Source organism: Oryzias latipes, chromosome 17, assembly GCF_053564925.1.
Source record: "Oryzias latipes strain Hd-rR chromosome 17, Olatipes_Hd-rR_3.1".
In the NCBI taxonomy this organism is placed as follows: Eukaryota; Metazoa; Chordata; class Actinopteri; order Beloniformes; family Adrianichthyidae; genus Oryzias; species Oryzias latipes.
In genome coordinates, this window is record NC_136253.1 from 18,155,768 (window position 1) to 18,180,296 (window position 24,529).

Sequence of the window (24,529 nt, forward strand, 5' to 3'; positions counted from 1 at the left end):
CATCTGGGGCTCCCCGCAAGATTTCACCCTGTGGAGTCAAAATGATCACAAGAACGGAGAGCAAAAATCCCAGAACCACACGGGGGAATCTAGTGAATGACCTGAATGAGAGCTGGGACAAAAGTAACGAAGGCTACCATCAGTAACACACTAAGAGACGCAAATTCTGCAGTGTCAGGATTTTTTTGCCCCACTGTATATAGCGCTTTTCTACCTTGTTTTAAGGCCCAAAGCACTTTACAGTCACAGTCCCATTCACTCATGCACACACACTGATGGATGCTCTATTGCCTTACACTGGAGCCAACCCATAATCATTGGGAGCAACGTGGAGTTCAGTGTCTTGCCCAAAGACACTTTGACACATGGGCAAGCAAGTCAGGAACCGAAGCTGTGATCTGTGAACTTCTACACCACAGATGTCATGCTTGCTTCAAGCACATGGTTGGTTTTCCCACAGCAAAACCAACAAATCTGGGCTTTGCCATCAACAACAGATATTTAGAGGTTTAAAAGCATTTTCTTTAAGTGGGAAAAAAAGAATTGTCCTAAAAACAAAAATTTAGATGCACAACCCTCAAAAGCCTTTCATTGTGCCGAGTTTGCCCAATTTGCATTTCTAAGCTGATCGGCCGTACTGATTGCTGGAAAGTTCTGTTGGCCGATCACCAGCCCCAATCAAAGGCTTCATTTAATGCCACTTAGGAAATGAGTGTGCACGCTGTGGATGTGCTCAGCTATTGGAGTTGGTTAGAGGCTGAGGAGCAGTGTGCACAGTTGAAGGACAAAGTAGGCAGACGTCAACTGGACTAGTCAGCAATAATGTCAAAAGAGGCACCAGATTACTGACCATCTTTTTCACTCTATATAATATTATAGTGTGTGCGTGGAATAAAAGTTTATATCTAACTAATATCACACCTCCTGTATTTCAACATAAAAAGACATATTAGATCTAAATCTTATATTCAGCAATAAAAAAACTACTAGATTTTCCCCTAGCTGAGCAGCACTCACTCCTCAACGGGGTGGATAAACCCTCGGCCACCTAAAAAAAACTGTGTGGTCCCGTCTCACATGTCTGTACTGTGTCATGACTGACTAAAACATGGGAGAAACCGATCAGTGGATCATCGTTGGGCCGGTATGAGCAGAGTAAACACCCTTGATGAGTGTCAATCACTCCTTTACTCCAACATCTGCCTCCCCGGGAAAACCACAACACGGATCTCAATATCAGCTTCATGAGGCTCTCACCCATTGAAATCGTGTAGTTAGACTCGTCCACATGTCAAACAGATTTTGTTCAGCATTGCGAACCGACACAGAAAATGACGGACTTATGGGTATGGAATGTGGTAAACCCCTGAAAAGATCCCAAAGCTTATAACGGAGGAGAAAGCATCCAACGGGTGAAAGGGAAGGGGGTAGGGGGTGAGATCCAACTATAAATGACTGGAAAATATGACCATCTGCCAGTTTAATCTTAACTGCAAAAATCAATTGCTCCTTTAAGTGTTTAATGAGTTCTTCTGGCACCAGAGCACTCTTCTGGATGTGTTTATGTCCTTCAATTATGTCCGCCATGTTGAAAGTTTTTATATGTAAGAACTGTTTAATTCATTTCATTTGAGTTAACAGTGTTCATATACACATATTTTGAAAGCAGCTTATATGGTGTTTACTTAAGCAATTTAAGGGATAGGACTTAAGGGGTGTTTTTTTCCATTAAATGTAACTTCACTTGCTCTTTGGTGAGCAAACAACCCGTGATTATTAAGCAATGAGAAACATTCTTCTCCCCTCAACAGTTCAAAGGAAGCTGAGTAAGACGCCAGAGGCCAGATCAATTATCTCAAACAGCTATTTCCACTGTCCTTCCCCTCTGACACGCCAGAAAAATCTGGGCCCTATCAAATACTGAAGGGGTCATCAGCTTGCCAAGCAAGCCATTTTCCCTCCATTTGACTTGCCTTCCAAAGCCCATTTTCCTTTTCCAAGCTATTATCCCTTTGTCCTATTTCTTTTTACCTTTTTTCTCTCTCCCCTTTAATCCAAATTCATATAATTGCTTGATCTCAGCTCGCTTTTCTCCGCTCTTCCTATGCAACGCGATAACTGCATTGCTCTCTCCTTCACTGCTTTAATCCTGACTTCCCATCACTTCTTCCCATTTGACAAAAGTCACCTTTGAATTATTCCAGACAATGGCTGGTCACTGAAGGCCTGATAATATATTTAATACCTGGTAGCTAAGAAGCACCTGGCATTAGAGCCAGCAAAGCAGAATTTGACAGTTCTGTCTGCAAAACATTGTCCTGTAATCATTTATTGTCACTGATATTAAAGGAAACAAGTCAAATAAAAATTAATCCCATTTATATTCTCATATGTACTATATAAACTATTTGTATCCAACCTGTTTCTATATAGAGACCGGAGCTTAGGTTTCTGAATCCAGGAGCTTTGTCAGAACATCGTTTCAGGCTCACCTCAGTTCTTCCACACAGACTGAGGTTGGGTTAACATGTTGGGGCTTTGGAGTTTTCAAAAATGATGATGGCCGTAAATTGCATATTTTCCTCAAAAAGGCACTCGTCTTATTCGATGGCTCTAGCGGTAAATGAAAAAAAGCCCTCCAGGCACCACATAAGGTCACGTAACACAACGTTCTCAAAGCGTTTCACTGGAGCCAGTTGGTTTAACCAAACAAACCCGGGAACTGTTCAAAACAAATGACACCCACTTGTTAATGTCCCCACCATAACAAGAAAAACTTCTTTTACATTCCACACAGATTTAGAGCCCTCGCAGAACCCACGTCTGTCAAACCTGACAATTAAAACAGCGATCTGCACAAAATCCAAACGTTTCTGATGTTTATGTCAGAGTTGTAGACATTTAAATTTAGTTATTACATGACAAAAAAAGCCATAAGGCTAAAAATGATTAAATAAAAAAGTGCCTTTGCCTGTTTATAAAAGATTGCAGTGATGAAGACAGTAGAGCCTGATTAAAACATACAATAAAAATACTGAGGATCATTTGGTTGCAAAGAACACAAATGTGATTAAAAAGACCCATTTCACTAAACCATATCTCTTTTTAGAAAATCTCAGTTGGGGCACAAAAGATTTCTTATAAAGTGAGGTAAGATTGAGAGATGTAAAAAGTTCTCCATGTTTTCAGGTATTTCAGATGTGCATAAAGTACTAAAAACAAATACCAATGACTTCTGTATTATCTTATAATCACTTGAGAAAATAGGCCTGGATTTCCCCTGGGAGGTTTGTACTGCAGGTGACTGAATGCTTCTGCTATTTTCCACTAGAAAAAGGAAACTAAAGGGGATTTTTCATGGTAAAAACGATGGTTTCTGGCTCTCACAGACCTATAACTTTGCACTATCCTCCACTCATTACCTGTATTAATGGCACCCGTTTGAACTAGACTGTGTATTTAGACAGTATAAAGAGTAGAGTTTTACTTCTTACCACCTTTTCTTTGTAGACCATCTGTTTAAGCCATTTAAAGTCCAGGGGTTTGAAAGCAGAAAAGACGAAAAGCGAATTGTCTTCGTAGTTTTCAGGTTTCTGGATGGCTCCCTCTGGATAAGTAATCCTCATGGTGGTTTTGGATCCAACATCTTTGCTGTAACCTTTTACTGGAGCTTCATTCAGTCTGTAAGAAGAGACAAATGAATTCTGCATTATAAATTTCCAGTACTTGTAGGTTTTTTTTCCAAGTTAATTCAGAATAGTGGGGAACAGTCACAAAGAGATCATTGCTTTACAAATAACTTCATAACTCTATTGAATGGCCTTCTCCTTTGCTGTCACCTGTTCTCTTGCACCTTAGTTGCATTTTTGACCACTTACCTGACACGTCAAAAATATTAAGACGAGTCTACTCCCCAACTTTAGCACTCTTATGCTATGTTCACTCAAGCCCTGGTAACGTGCGTTCAAGTTACCGATTACAGGTCATGGTAATGGGCCTAAATGTGCGTTTCAGTCTTCTGCGTTCAAAACTCTTACGTTCACGCGTCACTCTGCACATTTTTTAGCCAGTTTTTAAGCTATAAAAACAAAATGCATGGCCATTGAATACGCATTGAAAGTTAAACCAAGTTGACCCTTGGTCGGATTTGGTGTTTGGGTGCGTCCTTTTTAATTTACGGAAGGGCCAAATGTTTGTAAATAATTTGATCATGGTAGACAATCGGAATAGAGTGGCGACAGTCAATGTGAACACCATATGTAAAATGTGTGTTCAAGAACTCTTGTTTATGTAAAAAACAAAAAAACATTTGCATTCTCTCAATATTTTAAATGTAAGTCAGAGTTTGGTTTAACGCTGTTGGTGATCTCGTACGCCAAAGTCTTACCTTATCACAACGTCGTACTGATCTATACGAGAGCCCAGAGACTTATTGGACAGGATCCCTCCATTACCAACAATAATGCATCTTTTACAGCTGAGGCTAGGATTAAGAACAAGCAACAGTAAGTTCAATTTGACCACACATCATACTGACACATGAAGGAGAATTGGAATACCTGTCTAAATGCTCTCCAAGTCCATAATACTTTGTTTCACTTAAGATGCTGCTGATTAATTTCTCTGCAGGGACCAAGAAAAAAAAACAAGATGCCATTAAGACAAAAAGCTGCTGCCCGGAATTAAATTTAAAACCCAAATATATTTAATGACAAAATGAATACATGAGAAAATCAACATTAATACAGCCTTTCACAGCAAACTTGCTTGTTAATGTTTTTTTGAAAAAATTTCACTACACTACACTTCTTAATTTCCCCCAAATAATGTAAACAATAATAGAGGCCAGTCACTTAAGCACAGAGTTTGAAGCTCTCTCTGTAAATAGTCGAGATGCCAAAGACCTTTTATTGGATGTTTGTGGTTTTCTGGGCTTCAGGGGACACCATGTCACACATCAGCGTGACTGTGTTAATGCCAGGGAATGGGTCCAGGAATTCTTCCATAAACCATCATCAGTAAACAAAATTCACTGGGTCATTTGCAGACGCCAAGTGTGACTCTGTCATTGCTAATCTGTCATTGCTATGCAAAACCCATATCTGAACATGGCATTGAAGCGCTATCCAGTCTTGCAGACCAAGACTTGTTGAAATAGGACAGTTTCAGAGTGGAAAAATGACCAATGAGAGGAGGAGTCTAAAATTCATCATTTTTGGTTGGCGATTATAGAATATAAACATGACCTACAAGTCTATAACGGTTCTCATTCATCCAGGTGATGTCTTGGACTTTATAGTAAGAGGTGTCTTTTATAAAAATAAATTAATAGTTAGACAATATAGTCTTTATATGGACATTAAATGCCGATACCATGAGTCCACGTCCTACAAGCTAATGAAAAAAAACCAAAACACAATTGGTCTGCACTTTTGTTTAGAAAATATTAGTACTTAAAGAACTTTCATAAATCATATCTTTAGAGCCACAGCCATATCTTCAAAAAAGGTAACCCCGCCCCCCAATACGAAATCAGCTTTAATAGGCTATGTTCTGTGATATTAAAGGGAAAAATAGGAGCCTCAAGTTTAGACAGTATGCATTTTTTTGATAATAAACTGAATGGAAATATCAGCGGCAGAACTATTTCATTTCTATTTATTTTTCTAATTTCCATTCAAAACTCTATTAATGGTGATTTAAACTAATCTAAGGGGGAAAATGATTTAAAAAAAAGGTTCCTAGAACAACATAATAAATTCAAAACAAAAAAAGATTTTTTCTGAAAAAGGAAAAACAAAACAAAACCACAATCAGGATAAGAAGAATCAATAGCAATCTCTAAAGTAAAAAATGAGCAATTCTTCCATTGAAAACCAACACAAGAGCTACTTTATGCCCCGCCTTTCAAGAAAAAATGATTCATGAATTTATTGAGTTATTCGATCTTTTTTTTTTTTTTAAGCAACCCTGGTCATGTGATTGATATCTGTTTAAAGAATTAACTCTTTTCATTTCAGTTTTTTTAGCTCTTCATTCAATTCAAATTTTTTAAAGTTACAACCCTTCTGGAGTTTGTGGTTATAAAAGTTTCTCATATGTGAAAAAAAAAAAATCACATACTTGACTCCAACAAACTCAAAACAACACAGAAAACTATTAATCCAAGTGGTATCCATTAAGGAGGGGAGGGCACATCTTTCCATTTATGCAGCTGTAGATAAGGAACACCTAAACTGACACTGATGGGAATGGTGTGGAGAGGCTGGAAGGAGAAGAAAAAAGTCATAAAACTGGGAGGAGTTGGCATGAAAAGTTCAGAATGGTATGTGTGTGCATGTAGGAACTACCTCATAAAACCACTCAGGGAAGAATGCAAATTTTAAACAAATACATTCTCCTAGGTAGTGTGGGCGGAGGAGGGCAATGTGGAGCTCGTCTCCTTGCATTCGCCCTCTGATTTCAGGGTGAGAAATGAGAATGTTTAGTCATAGCGTGCATACCTGCTGTGTTCTTTAGGACATTCTGCTGGAGTCATGCTTCCAACATTAGATCGTTTACACAATTCTGCTCATCCTGGATATCTTTAGACCTGTCATCCTTGCGATTCATGTTCACAACACCCAAGGAGCAGATCTAAGTACAGCCGCATTCTTTGACCCAGACACCCAAAATGGATTTTTCGGATTTATCGGGAATAAAATGTAACTTGAGATTCTTGAATATATGAGGCTTTTTTTTCTTCTAAATATGATTGCTGCATCTTAAGACAGGAGCCAGGAGCAACAGTCGGGGCAGGGTAATAGTTTAGACTGGTTCCTTACAGCTGTTTGCTTCAGGTTATTCATTAGGACCATTTGCCAGGGTGATTGAGCAGCACATCTCAGAGAGAGGCTGGCAAATCCACAACTTATTATTTGGATGTGGTGTCGATGTCAGGTGTCAAGCATCACCCCGAGTAGCGTAAACAGAACTTTGAGGACCACACCTGGATCCAAGCTGTGAATTCCAAGTGAAATATTACAGACGCTGGCGCTTGCTTCCAGAGGACGATGTAGAAGCTAATTGTTCTAAGCAAAAGGTAAACACTTCAGACAAGTATGTCTTGTGGTGGAGCCAAAGATGAATAGCTATAGGTCCAGACATTATTTTAGCAGGAAACTTTTGTAATGACAAAATTTAAGAGTAACGCAGAGGAACTGCAGGAGGTGTCACACTACATATAAACAAATGTATGTTCCTGGAAAAGGTGGAGCTTAAACCAGTGGTCTCCAACCTTTTTTTCAAGCCACCGACGGGTTTATTGTTAGATGATTATTATACAGACTAGCTTATACGAGGCTCATGTTGCCGTTCAATTTTATAGCTTCAGGTTTTCCTTAACCTTTAGGGGCAAACGTAATCTTTATCGTGGGTAAAATGTCTGCAAACTGTTAAAACTTTTTTTGCACACAAAAGAGAACAACTGTCACAATAATTCCATAAACTGAGTAAAGAAACCTGGATTTTTCTGGGAAATAGATTTTTTTCTTGGAAGTCAAAGGCCCTTCCGCGTTTTTCTCGTTCGCTCTTCTCTATGCAAAGAAACTTTCCAAAGACCTTTGTTTTTGTCAACTTCACCAGCTTGAAAACATTGTTTCAATGTAGCGGTGAGAGCAGCTGCGTTAAGAAGGCAGCAGATGAATTTAAGACCAGACCGAGGAGATTGTCTTGACCATTGTATATGATAACTGAACTAAGTGAGTACGACCTCAACCATAGAAAATGGTTTACTCCCAGCTTCAACGAAATGAAGTCAATTTAGTCACCATTTTTTTCACGATATGGATGTCGTCATGTTGGAACCAGAAGTTGTCAGTAGGCAGTGATCAGTCCGAGTTGGTCTGAGTCAACGTTTCTATGGCAACTACTCTTACTAATCAGGAGTGAGCTTGTTAGAAGATCACCTCTTCCACTTGAAAGTGGGCTCAGTTATATCCGTCAGTAAAACGTGCGACTTCATACTTTTATTCAGGCATCTGATTGGTTAGTTTATAATTGAACAAATTAATCTACAGAAAAAATATATAATTAAATCCTATTAGGATTAGCATTAGGATTAGCAAAATGATGTTTAACAGGTATTAGAGCAAGAATGGCTATTCTCATAAATAGAATGTCTGAGTAATAGCTTTATATTTCTCTATAGAGGTCTATGAGATTTTGGCTTCTTGAAGCCAGGGGGTACTTCCTCTTTGGAATATGAGGGAGGAGGGGGGGTCACTCAGTCCAGTTCTTTTATACAGTCAGTGAACTTGACCTGCATCAAAGGTGAGTCATAGACTTCAGTAATAAAAATAAAAAAATTCTCGCAGAGTAAAAATAATAAATAAAATGGGGGGAAAAGTAAGTTAACATGTTTTATTCTGCTCCCCAGTTTTGAGAGATCCACAGACCTGTACCGGTCCATGGCCTCAGGCTTGGAGACTCCTGGCTTAAACAATCAAAAGCCTTTATTTTTTTCTATTAGCTCATAAGAAAACTCCGTTCTAAAGTGCCAATATATTATGGCATAGATAATGGGAGAAATGTGGAAAAGCAAACACAAACAGATGCTGTCTTCGTATGGAACTCTTGAACCTTCAGGAGCAACAAAAAACAGCAGATGAGATCACACCTGAGTCGATGAACTTCAAAAGACACAACGAGCTCCCTACAAAAGCAATGCTATGCCTTTAGCAGATTTATGAGATCATGGTGTTAGCAAGTGGTCAGTGATGATTATCATTCAGCCCCACCCCTCACAAAGGAAAAACAAAAAGAACGTTTAGGTAGGGTAAAGGTGACAAAGAAAGGACTGTCTGACTAATTCAATGCATGGCTCCATCAACCTATGATCTGTAACACACCAAACAATGGATGTCATTCATGAAGATTTATTACAAACAAAAACAGTTTTCTTTCTAAGATTTGGGAATTCACCTGTTTTATTTATTTATGTATTGCTTTTTCTTTTAATTGTGGGAATGAGATTCACACTATTGAGAGCCTTTTAGGACACATACAAGAGGTTTTTTTTTACACTTTTGGAAAGTTTCATACAACAGAGTATTAGAGCCACAATAAAAATGAAAAAATAAAAATTAATCTCCAAGAATAATGTCATACAATCATGAGGAAAAAGTCATAATTTTATAAGAAAAAAGCCATGCTTTCTTGAAAAATACAGCTGATTATGTGAGCGCCTGTTCACACTACGTGCCGACGAAATGCATCAATGCAGTCCTTTGTTTATTTATGGTAGGAAGAATCCAGGTGGCATAATGCATTTGGATGTCTGCAACTATAATGCCGACGGCATAAACGGTTTAGAAATCCCAGTTTCCTGCAAACTCTTTTTAATATCCATCTACTTATAATGAAACAATGCAGACTCACTATTAGATTTAGATTTTCTCTTTTTGTGAACCCAACGCTGAAATAACCGCGTACAATGCACACCACGTCTATTAGACTGAAACATGATATTGGTTCTTTTGTTGTTTTTTTCCTTCTAAATAGCATTTTGTCTCATAGATATTTGACTTTAATCTAATGCATTTTCAATTTATAACTTATGAAATCTTAACTTTATTATCATAAAATATTGATTCACAATTTTAAAGAGTTTTTTCATGTAAAATGTTGACTCTCATAATTTTACAACTTTATTCTCATAAATGAATTTTTTTCTTTATTTCTATGGTGGCCCTAGTACTCCATTGTAGTTTCATGTAATGAAATATAGATTTAAAAAGATTAAACTCCATGAGAGTCTTTGTTTGTAAATTTTGTGCTCACTGTATCATACTTTAAAGTCCCCTATGACAATTTTTAAACATAAAAACGTTCCTAGTGGTGCTTTAATTAGGACGTTTTTGGAAGTTTTTGGCTGCATTGCATCAGCTAGCAGCACTGGCTGTGTCTCAGAACTGATTGGTTGCTAGCACGTGCAAATTGTTGAATTCACAGCAAATTAAATGAAATTTTCGAAATACTTAAAAGAATACTTAAAAATGAGACATACTAAGTTTAATTTTAAATAGATGCAAAGCGTATGCACTCCTGGGCCGTTCTGACATCACATCGGCTCATTATTCAAACCGAGCGTCTTTGCGACAGTTTGATTGACAGCGATTTTAAATTAGAAACAATCAGAAATGCAAAAATGAAATGATTTTTTATTTCGTTTGTTCTCTTTCATAAGAAAATTGCCACACGTTCATGTGAAAACTGAAAAAACATGATTCTCATCGGAGAAGGGCTTTAAGGTATTGTATAATAACATATAAAAACAACATATCATAAAATTTTTTTTTTTTTTTTTAACAAGCCCTTCATCGTGAGAAAAACATCACAAGAACATGTTAAAAACACTAAAAACGCTATATTTTTATTGGAGTGGGTCTTTAACTACCTATCTAGAATGAGTCCCAAAATGGATTTGGTTCCACAAACGAGAACATTTCATTTATTGAGGAGAGATGAAGAAGGCTAAAAGCCTCTCGATGTTCTATCTTTTTACAATAATCTGCATTAGTTAAGATCTAAAGTGAGCAGGCACCCCTGTGTGAATATCTGTGCCGTCAACACGGAGAACTCAACACACCTGAAACTGTAAACAGGCCTGAGTGGATGGAAATTGTCAAAGGGTAATAACATTTAGGAAAATAAAAACTTTAAAATGCTCATTTAAAAATTGGAATAAAGCACTATCAACCTTACCCAAAGACACTAATCCTCCAGGATGTGAGAGCATCGCAGAACTACAATGATGTAATCCCACATTATCTCCCCAAAATCTGCTCTCCTGCTATTATATTTAAAGACTTAAAAATTAGTTTAGATTAGTTTATCTGCACAAGTGCAGGTTATGTAAACAGGAAGCTTACGAAACGCTCAAACGCACACAAAAAACGCCGCTAGAATAAACGCCCCTTTCTCCTCCGAGACACAATGAAGGCTTCATAGCCATCACCGAGCCACGGCTGATGTGTGCCAAAGATATTTCTCTGCACAAAGAAAACTAAAAATACAACTCCCTCTCACAATCTCCCCACCATGCTGCCCCGTTCAAAATCCTTTGTGGCGGTTCTATTCAAGATCCACACGTCTCATCTCTCCACATGAGCACCACTCAAAAGGAACGCTGCCATCACAGGCCGTGGAGAAAACAGAAACCAGGTGTAACAGTCGCGCAGGGAGGGCGCCTTTGATAGCGGCAGCGGGCGCGCTCACATGACAGCGGAGGGAACTTTCCGGAGCACAAAGGCAACATTCACTGTACCATCTGTCTGTTAAGTATTGAAACTATGTCAAGGAGATTAACGTTATCTCCCCAGTTCCCATGATGCCGGTTCCATATCTGAGCTACTGTAGTGTGTTCAGGTCTGAAACGAGTGCGACTGCAATGTGCTCAAGTGGTGATGGGAGGACAACGAGCTCGTACCAACATGAGCGGTTATATAAACTGTACAGTGCACTGATTGTAACAAACACACTGTACATGTTGGTTTGTCAAATAAATGTGAAAAACATGTACATGATTTATCTAGTTAGGAAGATTGAAATGTTAGATTCTATGCTGTAAACTACACCGCAAGTTTAAAAAAAAAGAATCATTTTAAGAAATCGAAGGTTCTCCACTAGACCTCTTTCTGTGCAGCCCAGCATCAAACCGATGAGTTTTTCTATTGACACCAATCTGACCTGCCGGCAGTCACACATTTCTTCCAGAACATTCCACCTCTCAAGTGATCTGTTCCTCTGACAGCTCCGTCCATCAAATCGAACGCAACCGTTTCCCCAAATCAAGCTCCTTTATGTTTTCTACTTTTCCTCCACAGATCATCCTTCAGATAAGAGAGTTCATCAAGTTTGACATTAAAGAATCAGGGGATATTTTTTTTTTTTTTTTTGCAGATTGGGAGTCAGGTAAAAAAAATATATAGATGGAACCAGTAACTGGAACCAGCAAAGGTAAACATCCGTGCATGAGGTTGGACGATTCTGACATTAAAAAAGGCAACACCTCACTAACTGCTTTAGACATTTCCAACGGCCCATCACTACAGCGGTGTGGAAAGCACAGAAAAATGCACTGTTTGCACTTTCATCTAATGGTTAAGGAACTCTGTGAGCATTGTGATGGATTAGCCATCACCCACCATCGTGACTCAAGCTGAGGCAACAAAGGTAACAAACAAAAGCAAAAAGGTGAATCTGGCAAAGAGCTTTACAACTAAGATAAAGTATTTTGACTTAAACATCATCTAAAGTAAAGTCAGCAAATACTGAGAGAGAGAAAAGGATCAAGTTAGTGAAAAGCGGCTTTGAAAATAGAGGTAGATAAAAAAATAAAGAAATAATGACATGAATGCATGAAAGTGATTTGATGAAGAAAAAAGCAGACATTTCACAACATAAAGAGCTATTTACAAAAACGATGGTAGATGATGAGACCTGTAAGTGATGAAACCATGTGCAACACACTTCCTGTTTGATTTTTTGAAGAGTGGAAAGTTATCATACAAAACTAAATAAATTCAGGTCATGTTTTTTAGGATTGAGAACCTTCTTTGAACCTTCTTTTGACATTTGTTTAAATGTTTTGTAATTGTCTAAAATTTCACTTTTCCAGTATTTTTTCAAAGAAATTGGTATTTTTGTCTGCTTCTTTATTTAAAAAAAAGATTAAATTATAAATGTAAGTCTATTCTGTAAATATTGATTTTAAATCAAAAGAACAGTTTTGATCACAGCACCACACTGACTGACTGAATTTCCCCCTGATAAATACATGTCTACCCTATGATCTGTTCAAGAATTTCTTTTAATGTTACCATTTGTAGCACAAAAAAGCTTTAGCAGTCATTAACATTCTTACCTTGAGTTTTGAACCCAAACGGAGGCATGTAGCCGCTGACTTTCCCTAGTCGTTTGAAGTTGGGATCTAGAAACATCGGTGCTAATTTCATAAACCTGCAGAAGAAAAAAGAAAACACAATTCTTATGAGTTAAGGAGAACTTTAAATAAATAACAAGATTGTTGTCAGGACATTTTATGTTCTTGGCCTGATAAATATTGTGACAAAACAGGCAGAAGAAAAAATAAAAAGGTAACATAAAATAATATCAAACTTTACTTTCAAATCCACAATTTATAAAATCCATGAACCAATTTTTATGTATTTTTGTGGGACTTAAAAAAACAGATGATCTGTTAGTTCTTTTTTTTAACAGTTCATCATTTGAAAATAAACTAATAAAAGTTCAATTAACTCAAAGAAGTTGGTTTTAGAAGGGAAATTTGAAAACTGAAGAGACAAAGTAGATGCTGTTGGAGTTGGTTTTTCCTCTTGGTATTGTGCCAACGCACTTACAACTTCTATTTTCTGAGTGTCCACGCCTATGGTCAATAATTAAATGTATCAGAAGATAACAAACTTCAGCATTATTACATGTAAATGCCTGTGTTTTTCACTCAGCCTCAGTATTTTGGCTCAGCTGTTCAGTATTCAGGACTTGTGGATCTGTAAGCAGTACAAGTTGCAAGAGGGAACCTTTTTCTCTTCCTAAGTGATTAGCCCAGGGAGCATCACCAAACGTCTGAAGGACAAAAAGTCTGTGTTTTCCCATGATGGAAAACACATTTTAAACTATTCCAGTCAGAAGCCAATCACATTAAACAGCAAGCCACGTTTGGCAACAACACCCGCCTGTGACCAATGTTTTAATGCCCGTGAAGTGCTCCATCCAGCATCGCCTCTTCCTTATCCTGTGTGCTGGTCTACAGGTTGCTTTTGATTAATAGCAGAGCAGAAAATCAAAAGAATCCATTTCCTCTTAGTCACGCCTGTGACCTGGACGCTGGGCTGGGTGCCACTCTTCCAAGAAGGGCTTTGGGATGGAGTGTGTGTGTTTCTGTGACCCATTGTGATACCTTAAGGGATGCCAGGCGTGAACAAAAGGAGGAGTTGTTAAGGTTCATTTTTTATTTCTTTTTTTTTTAAACTAAAAAACTAAATACGAATAAGAACATATATATAAATGTACATTTTGAACTATATATCACAGTAAATTTTGGACCACAAGGTGCACTTAAATCCTCTAATATTCTCAAACATTGACAGTGCGTCTTATAATTTGAGAGAATGTACATATGAATTGTACTTGTGCTCATTAGGTCTATGGATCGTTATTTAGGTGACAATCTGATGCGATTCACAAATCATTAATGATTCACATCTCATACATGATTCAAGGGGCCTATATCGTGCAAAAATCAACTTTTTGAGCTTTTACGTGTAATATAATGTTCATTCCTCACAAAAAGAAACCCCAAAGCGGTATTTTGATCCATTTGTGCATTTCTGAGCACCACTTAGCTACTTTGTGATGTAGATAAGTGAAGAACAGCCCCTTCCAGGAAGTGTCTGTGCTGCCAGCACCGCCTCCAGGCTAACACACACACACCCACACACACACACACACTCACACACTTTTTCCGCGGAGCTAGCGGTGATTGGCAAAAACACTTATTTTATATCTACAATATACACATCTATCTTTGCAAAAGCTTGGATGTTGTTTGTTTTTGTGTGTGAAATGCAGACACACTACCAAGGTCAACTATAGGTTGACGTCATGAAATGGGTGGCACCCAAACGGAGCGAAAGGCGGAGTCTCAGAGATCGAGTCGTCTTACTTCTTGGTTGGAAAATGAGCTGCGGAAATAACTTATATTTAATAAAAAAATCTGTTCTTTTGTGTACCAAATGTAATATATTCTCATATATATGGATATAGTTTACTCTGAAAGGCTCAAGAAAAGCAGGATTTAGGCCCTATAATATATTGTGCTTGCTTTATGCTTTATGTTTTACTTTTACATGTTTAAAATCCAACATTATTCTACAATTTTGGTGTGTATTTTTTTTTACAATACTCTACAGCATTTTAAATAAATAAATAACCAACCCCAAATCTGCAAACTCAGACGTCACAAATATTTGTACGTGATTTCTCTCCAACACATCGCAGCTATCAGAGTATTCAGTTGCGTGTTACAGCTCTAGTGCTTACTAACTCGGAACCAATTTTCCGTGGACCTAAAAAATCTGGACCTAAAAAATCTATGTGGACCTAAAAAATCTGATAGAATGTTTCAGTCCAACTTTGGTAGCTACAATGGATGGATTGTCGTATTCAGGAGCTTGTCAGCTTGTCAGAGTGGTATTTACTGTCCTTCAACGTAATGAACGGAAAAAGTGAGATCTTTGTTTGTAACTGAACAATGTTGAGAGTTGTTATGCATAAAGCCTGGCTTATCTGTCGTGCCGCTCTCTGTAAAGGCTACATGTTACAGATAAAAGAGGCATACACGGATGACAATTCAGTTGACTAGAAAAACTTACCATCAACCCATCTGACCAACCCCCGCCTCTTGGCCCCTCTAAGCATTCTGGGTAATGTTTTCTCACCACATTACATGACTGCTTTGTTTAACTTAAGGCACCCTATAATCCGGTGAGCCTGATTGTCTGAAAATTACGGAATACATTGACTACATTTTTTACTACAATATAAAAAAACAAACATTTCTCATAAGGACTGATGGTTCCAGCTGAACAATAAACACACAGACACTTTCTTCTGTTTCGCCGCAAAGAAACACTCCAGCAAAAACAGTTGGAGCCTGGAAATAAAGGAAAGACAGGCACAAACTCCTGTTTCCCAGCAGGAATCTTAACTACACAGTTCTCACAAGTCTGTCATTGATCTTCGTGATGTATTTGGATCTATGTAACAAAGTGACTAAACAAGGTTGACAGTGTTGTGAGTCCGTCCAGTGAGGTTCGACGTCTTCCAAGCACTGTGCACGCCCTTCGGTACCCTCATCAATCTCTCGTTTAAAGCTTGCGACTAAAGGCAGGCGCTCGTGTTTGGGTTTTTCTTCTTCTTACACTGACTGCGAGGAGCACATGCACCCACGTATGTCTATCCTTACTAAAACAAATGGAGATTCATGAAACTTAAGACTTTTACAACCAATACGAGCAAGAAATAAAGTCCAGTTTGAGTTCAGACCAACATTGTTACAATGAGACAGGCAACAGCCTGATGTTTAAAACCGGAGGGCTCCCACAAAAGCCAGAGAGCAAGGATGCATGGCGCTCATTTCCTTCGAGAAGTCCATCTCTCACATCCAATATTTTCATAACCGCGCCACTTCACGTTCACTGCCAACCCTTGATTTAGGACTTCAACACAAACAGTTTTGGGTAAAACAGAGGCAAGAGGGCGGTGTTTAAAATAAATTGGACTCGGTGGGGCAAAGGCCTTCGGAGAAGACAAACACAAAGGAATCGGGAGATGATTAGAGGAGAAGCCACGGGACCTCACTGCTAGCAGTAAAACCGTTTCCTCTGACTGCTAAGATTGTCAGCCACGCCCCTGTTGGATCAATTGTTAACCGGACCATTCAAATGAATCCATTTTCCCTTGTAAAATCACAAAGCAAGAAGATGTAAACCAAGGTAGGAAAAACAACGCTAATTGGTTTATTTTCTTTAAACAGAGCCAACAACGAACCCTGACCTAATACACACACGCGCGCGGATTTATATCCGTGTAGAATTGCAAACCAGCTCGCTTTCTTACACCACGTTCTGCATTTATTGCGCTCAATGACCTGAGCGTGATTGAGCTGAAGGTGGTAATAATCAGCAAACTCCCAGGGGCGTTCTGAATTATGCAGAACTTTGATGCGACACATGCTCAGCAGAAGATCTTGGTCGATCTCATGCAGAAGCGCTGCAGTCGACAGCATCTGATCCGAGTTTGTGTTTGAAGCTGTTTATGTTCCGAAATAAATAGACACCGTAAGTCATCAGTACTACACATTATACAATGTGGGTGTTCACAATTGCAAGTGATTGGCCCACTTTAGACGAGTTTGATTTTTATTTATTATTTTATTTAAAGAGCATTAAAAACAAACAGAGCCATATCTTCTCGGCCCTTCCTCCTTTTCCTCTCTATGCAATTAATACAAGAACCTTTTTGGGGGTCTATCAATACTTCAATTAACATATCGTATATACTAAACACTTCTTCAATTCTTTCAATGTTTTATGGAACTAAATAAGCATCAATGTGTTATGGTGGTGAAGCAAGAATGTATTTTATCAATTATTGTTATCTATTGCATCAATGTTTCCATTCTTGATTCCATATTTTGTTGAGTAAATTTCTCACAAAAGAGCGACTTACGTATAATTTATTTTTATTTATTATACTTTTTTTTTTGGCTGCTGCAGCTTATACTCCAAAGTGACTTATAGTATGGAAAATACTATAAGTAGTTTACTTTTTTATGTTATTCCACAGTTTAAAGTGTTCAGCTTCTTGTCACTCTTCACACAGCTCGATACTTCTGGTTGAAAATAGAGTCAAATATGTCCCATAACTGGGTCAAGTACCTTCTTCGAGTGCCAATGGCTGCTGCTCATGAATGCGGAAAATTGCTCTTCCTTAGTGTCCAGAATGCTAAGCAGACAATGTCCTACGAACGATGGGAAGCTCAGCAAATAAAAGCTCAGAGAAGAGCGGGAATAGACAAAAAAACAATAAAAAGAGCTCAACTACATGAAGATATCATCAGTGTGGGTAGGGGGTTCAGAAAGCTCATGATGTGTCAGGACAGGAAGTTGGTGTCACCCTTTGAGACAGACCTTTAAAGGCTCTGCGACATGACCGCAGGAAGCTAGTGACAATGCTTGTATTATGTCACCGGGGGGAGGGGGGAGTGACAAGGACACAGTCGAGCCCTTGTAACGATAAAAAACATGACTGAGACTCAGAGAGATTGGACAGGAATGTTGGGGCATGTCCTCGTTTCACTAAAAAACCCTTAAGGCATTGTAGAGTTGTAGAGTGACATCATCCATCTCAGTATGATAAAACAGAATTTCCACCCAACCAACTTTCACTTTAGGCAGCTTCTTAAGATTTTGTTTGTAAAAAACTAACAAACTTTTACCTTAACAAAACTATAGGTTAGGTAGATTGTCCTTCAATTAGGCCTACACAATAAATCGCAAATTTATCATTATTGCGATATCAAGGTGTGCAATGCGCATAACGCAAAAGTCGGCAAAAATTGTGATAAGTGGTAACCTTAAATGTGATAAAACGATCTTATGGCAGCCTGGAGTATTTAACAAATCAAATAAATCCCTTTATGCATTTGGCCAATCGGATGGAGCCTTTTTATGTTAGATGCACACCTCCGATGTAGATGTGTGCCATTTGGAGTGTTATTCAAGTTATGTTGACTTATTTAAATTATACTCCTGCAGTTAAAAGGAAATAATGCAATTAGTTGTTTTGTTAATTGTTCATGTATCGCAATATTGATCACTAATATCGCACATCGCCAGTTTTCCTCATATCATGCAGCCCTACTTTCAACTTATATGCAAATGGAAATCAGAACAAGTTTGTTATTCAAACAAAAGATAAGATTTTTGTCTTTTTTGAACCAACAAAAATTATAAAAGCATGGTCTAAGAAAGATTTCAAGTTTAGTATCACTTTAGAAAAGTTGCTTAACCCCCACAAAACCCAAATTCTTACCAAGAATATTCTGAACCCCTGATTGTGGTTTAATGTATCACCCTCATCATGGTGATACATTAAAGGGGAAAATTTGTCATCTCTGCATTCTAAGGTAAATTCATCGCCTCTTTTCTGTACTTCTTTGGAAGAGTAAAACCAATACTTGGTAGATTAATCAGGATACTTAAAAAGTGTCTTTAGCTATAGAGAAATTTAATTTTAGCCAGCAGGGGATTGTTTTGGACACTGCTGTAAATGGTGTATACTTTACCATTTTGATTAAGGCTTTAAGTGCTTCACTGTTGCAGTCCCATTCACCCACACACTCATACATTCACACAGGGATGGCGGATCCGCTGCCATACGCTGCCATACACCAACCTGTAGCCACCAGGAGCTATGTATGGTTCAGCGTCTTAGCCAAAGATACTTCAACAAATCGGTGTGGGCAAGGCGGAAACCGAACTTGTGATCATCTGATCAGACCAAAGTGAAAGGTTTTGATTTTTCTGTCTATTTTACAGATGAAAGCTTAATAATTCAAGCTGTTTATAATTGATGGATTTCTGTGCCACAAAATCGCTTCATCAATTACAAACTGTTTTTTTTTTTGCAGTTGATGTTGCTTTTTCTTAAACCGATCAGCAAGTCTGCTGGGAAAAAATAAAAAGCAAGGATCATCATTTAAAATCGTTTCTATGTTTGTGCACAAAATTTAAGCGTGTTGGCTTAAATAACAGTAATCAGTTTTTCCAAGTTTCTAAAAAAAATATTAGATACAGGCAGAAATCAGTAATATTCTCACTAAAACTAAACAACAGATTGGTTTTGATAAGCTTAAAAAATTTAATTGGCATTTTCTGTTACTGCAAAAGAAATGCAACAATCATTAGTTGTGTCCAAATTCCTTCACTACTCACTACTTCGTGCACTATATAGCGCATTCACCAAATCTACAATTCCAAAATCCAGTTCCCTAAAAACTGCCTAGACAGCATCGATGCTCACTAGATCGGCAAATATAGACCCCATTGCATTGTGTTTGATCAATTTTTCATGGGAGTAGGGAGGAAATTCTAACTTCAAAAATTCTAATTAGCTTGTTGTTAGCGTGTAATCGATTCAGAAGTTCCTGATTTTGCCTTTAGGAAAATTGTCACCAATTTGTACCAATGAGTATCTACAGTCATACAAAAGCTTGGATACCCTCTGTTGTGATTTAGGAATAAACTGAATTAAATTGAAACAAGACGACAAAAAGGTGCAGAAGTGAACCCCTTACTTTGGATAAATGGAAGTCATCTTGGCAGCTGCATATCCTGGCTTGCAGGCCCCTTCGCTGAGGTTGCCATATTTATACATCAAATCTGGGGATCTGGAAATGAGCAAAAGTAAATTAGGTGATAGTAGCTACATGCACTGAAAAAAACAAAACCCCACTAAAGAGACTTTTGGAGTGAAATGCTTGAGGAGTTAAAGAAGTCAGCAGCAACAGAATCTGTCTTGTGTGTGTGCGTGTGGCAAAACAAAGCTGTGAGGTCTTGTTTAAACAATCACACTGGCAGTGCTAAGACTAGAACCTCCCAATTATTAGCACAATCATTAATAACCTGATGTACACCGAGATTCTAGTTCAAATAAACAGGGAGGAGAGGAGGAGGCCGGCCAGGGTCTCTGCACAATGTGAGGTCTAAAAAAAAGAAAAAAAGAAAATCATATCTGGCAGGAGGAGCAGCTCCACTGGGGCTTGTTTACACGCCGTTTGAAGCTATCCGATGCTCGCACACTTTATTTTAGTTGTGCTTAAATGCGCTCGCTTGTTGCTCTACAGCTTCGAAGTTATTTCATGGGGTGAAATTTGAGTCCCCACCCCCAAATCAGTCAGACTACCAGCAGGAATAAATTACCTTTATCACAGAATAATTACAATTTCGTAGATGAATTGCATGTTTGGCAGAACTTCAGCAGCATAATTGATGAAAGTGTAGATATAAAGTGAAAAGCGGTATTTTATAAACTGAACCCCTTGTGAAAGCCAAGTTAAAGTATTTGTTGACAGAGCACAAGGGCTCAGTGTGGACAGACAGGCGAGAGCCAGCATGGCGATGGCGGCGTGTGATTACTGCCTGCACGGTTATGCAGAAGCAGATGCAATGGCAGTTTGGAGTTTAAGTGTCAAACCAATTCAGAAACGTGTACACACATCAACCCCCATGCTGACGGCCACACAGTGATGCACTGTGCCAGGTTCTCAACCTGGCGAGAACCAGCGACGTCTTAATGCACATGTATGACCTCAATGATTACCCAAACTATTGTTTCTGTTTGTTCATCAGAGGGGATTTCTTCCTCAAATGAAATTATTTCAATTGGTTGGCTAGTGTCTATAACTTCACATGCATGTTTTTATTGTTGGTTTAAATTTATCATAGTATTTCAAAAATAATGTAAAAATATATTTGCCGAATGTCCTAGAATGATTTGTTACTTTATCTAATTTAAGTCTTTTTGGGACTTTGGTAGACCGATCTTCTCCAATTTCCTCAAACTCTGCTGTGCCACAAGAGTCCATTCTGGACTCTGTACTATTTTCAGCATTCACGCTAAGATAGATCCTTTTAAAACATTTCTTCGTACAACTGTAATGCAGATGCCATTTCAGTCGTGCCAAATATGGCAGATGAGGTCCTTGGGCAAGGCCCTTCACGATACTGCTCGACTATGTAGCCACAAGGGGGCCCAAGTCTAGGTCTCCCTGTGCCAGTCCCCAGCCTGGATCAAATACAGAATTTTGTCAGAAAGGGCATCCGACGTCAAATTCTCTGCCAAATTCCCTTTGGCGACCCCGATGGGATGTGCCGAAAGGTGAACAACAACGAAGACTAAAAACTAAAGACTAAAAATAAAAGGTGCTATGATCAGTTTGCATTACTTCTATCTATTTAAAAACAAAAACAAAGATGTTGTGTTTGGCCCCTCTGACACATCCCGTAATCTTCCCCCTGGTCTTATTGGACCTTTTATTTGACAAGTCACTTAAAAGTTTAGCTAACTTCCTCTTCTAGCAAAACCTTTAGTGTGTCTCAATGACTTCAATAAAGCATGCACATGAACAAATGTGCATGAGCATTTTGGCTCTACAGGCTCACAGAGCGGTCTACGACCTGCGTGTCCCATACAGGTTTACCCATTTTTCACCTGCAGACAGCTCATATCAGGCCATAAGGGCAGTTGTATCTAAGCCTTAAGCAGTGAGGTGATGGTTTTTGCAAGTCCAAAACTCTAGAACATTCTGCGACAATGACCCATGAAGCATCACTAACATGACTGTTTAGAGTTGAGACATATATTCCTACAAGGTTATTTGCAGCTTAATGTCACTGCGTCAACAAAAATAATATCACTTTACTGAGTTTAAATAAAAAATCTTTTATAAATGGAAGGAAATCTGATTTTTTTCTCAATAAGACACAATCAAAGAGAAATGTACTTACAGTGGTGTGTCCAGCTGCATCAGAAAGCCCTGTTTGTCATACACTGAAACACAAAGATAAAACAAAAAAAATGAGAGTATGTTCACAAAGTATGGTTTTATAAAAAAAAAAAAGTGGAAGCAGCCTTTTTCTCCAACTCAGTAGACATTTGAACTATCAGCCTTGAAGCTGTAGTTGCAGTCAACTTTATGGCGCTTTTTGGAGACAAAAAGGCAAAATGTAAAAAAATAAAATAAAAAAAAAGGAAGAAAAGAGATTTGTGATGAACAAGCGCGAGGTTAGGGAGAAGCCGGCCCAAATAAAATGATCTGTTGGGGGGGAAAAAAAATGAAATGTTACAAAATCATTCAGAGATCACCTATGGTCAGCCAGTAGGTGCCTGAAAAAGCTTTGCAGCTAAAAGACAGAAAAGCAGGAAAAAAAACCCAGGAGAAAACATATCAGAGGAGTAGATACGTTTATTCTGAAATGTGTTAATGAAGACACTACAGCAGGCTGACATTTACAACATCGCTTTGGGAGTTTCAGAGGCTTCCCGAGAGTTAGTGAAAAGCAGAAAGAAAGCAGTGTTACTCCTGTAGCTGTGGATCTTTTATTTTGAAAAACAAGCTGAAAAGTAAGATGAAATAATAAAAAATAATAAAAATAAAAAGAGATCACAGGAATGTGTGACAGCTGAACAGGGCAGGTTCCAAGCGCGGTCTTGGAGAATGGTCGACGCAGGTGGAGGTCAAATAAACATGTGCGCGTTTTGTTAGTGTTGAGGAGCAACAAGCAGTCAGAAAGGAAGATGAGGAGACTTTTTGCAAAGCCTCAAGCTGCAAATTAAAAAAAAAGTTGGTATTTGAAAGGATCCAACCATAAAACCAAATGAACATTAAAATTACAGTCATTTCTTGCCAATCCAACAGAGGGCAGTGTTGTAATACAAAAGAGCAAAGCATATGTCTGAACAGATGCTCGGTTTCAGAAGTGTATATAATAATCTCAATACCTCACGTTAATTGAAAGTTTAAAAAAAAGAATTTGGTGTTAAGGGAAGGGTTAATAGAGAGAAAAAGTGAACAGTAACTGAATTTTGAACCCATTTTATTTTACCATTTTTTCTGAAATGGTGTGGAGAGAACACAATGACGGGGAGGGGTTTAGCTGCATGGGCTGCAGAAGTACCTGAGCCTACTATTCGTCCAACGCTGATGTCTGTTTCCATCTCTGAAACACAAAAGGTCATTTAGCACCGTCTGAGGAATATCGAAAAACTGAACTGGAGAGGTGAATTAAGCCGTCTGCATGAGTCACACATTACACAGAAAAAGTGGGTTTAAAAAATTAAGAGTGGAGATAAAAGAGAGATTAGTGGCTTTAATCCCATAATGCCGAATGTCCCTGTCTCAATGGAAAGGCTCCAGTGAAGGATAGTGATTGTAAGAAACCCTCCATTGGTCCATTTATGTGAATTTTTTTACTACACTAAAGTGTACCTACAAGACTACATGAAAGGAAAAAAAAGATATCAAATAAACAAAAAAAAGGGATAAAAACAGTAAGTTAATGACATTCATGTGACAAAAAGAAGTGGTCAATGTTGAGTTAGAACAGGTTTAGATTTTCTTCAGGGTAGCAGGAGTTAACCACTTTGCTTCCCAATAGTTAGATGAAGTATAAAGAGCGCAGAGTCCCATTGCCTCTACCTGTCATTCCTTTCACATCAGCTGCATTAGTCAGGACTACAGTTGTTTCTTCTGCATCAATCTCTGAAAACAAAAGGGGTTCAACACTGAAATAAGGTCATTGGTGTACAGCTGGGGAAGCAGCTACAACCATTAGCCAGGAACACACAATCCATAACTTTCAAAGTATTTAATAAAAAAGAAAAGAAACATTTATTCTGTAAAGCACAAAGAAAGCCTGCATCAGACAACAAAAGAACTGAGACAGAGAAGAAGCTGAAAGTCACAACTTAAGAGCCTCAAACCCCCCAAAAATGATAGTACGCTTCCGTGGATTAAAGAGGACCCACCAAAAGGTCCCAGGAATAAGTTCTAATTGACATAATGTAATGATATGCAAGTACTAGCAGTACAAGTAGTAAAGTAAAGAATAGGCCTGCACAATAAATCGAACATTTATCGACATCATGATATCAGCGTGTGCAGTACGGGTATCACAAAAGACAGCCTAAAGCGTGATAAATGGTTACCTTAACTGTTTCCACCCATGCATAGACAGAGAAACCATTTTGTTTTTCAAAAAGCCCAAGCACACACTACCTACATAATTGTTGTCCATATTAGTTTTGCCCAGTACTACCACAAAGGTAGAGCATAGTTCTTTGGTGTGTTACCATGACAAGTTCTTACCCATCTCCCATTATGATCATTTGCAAAATAATGTAT

General features: G+C 38.3%; 1 protein-coding gene across 26 annotated transcripts in view; it reads right to left on the reverse strand.

Annotated features, from left to right (window-relative positions):
* Window positions 1-24,529, reverse strand: part of st3gal3b (ST3 beta-galactoside alpha-2,3-sialyltransferase 3b) — a 61,529-nt gene that overhangs the window by 19,670 nt on the left and 17,330 nt on the right. For 6 of the 26 annotated variants that reach the window (XM_078933976.1, XM_011486314.4, XM_011486315.4 and 3 more), the window contains 6 exons: window positions 22,134-22,176; window positions 19,922-20,014; window positions 12,905-12,999; window positions 4,560-4,623; window positions 4,388-4,483; window positions 3,495-3,681 (listed from right to left, as the gene is read on the reverse strand). In XM_078933976.1, the coding sequence (XP_078790102.1) occupies window positions 3,495-3,681; window positions 4,388-4,483; window positions 4,560-4,623; window positions 12,905-12,999; window positions 19,922-20,014; window positions 22,134-22,176 (578 nt within the window). Of the gene's footprint in view, window positions 1-3,494; window positions 3,682-4,387; window positions 4,484-4,559; window positions 4,624-12,904; window positions 13,000-19,921; window positions 20,015-22,133; window positions 22,177-23,231; window positions 23,346-23,824; window positions 23,888-24,529 lie in introns of all 26 variants that reach the window. The other 20 variants (XM_011486305.4, XM_011486309.4, XM_011486303.4 and 17 more) reach the window with 9 other exon arrangements.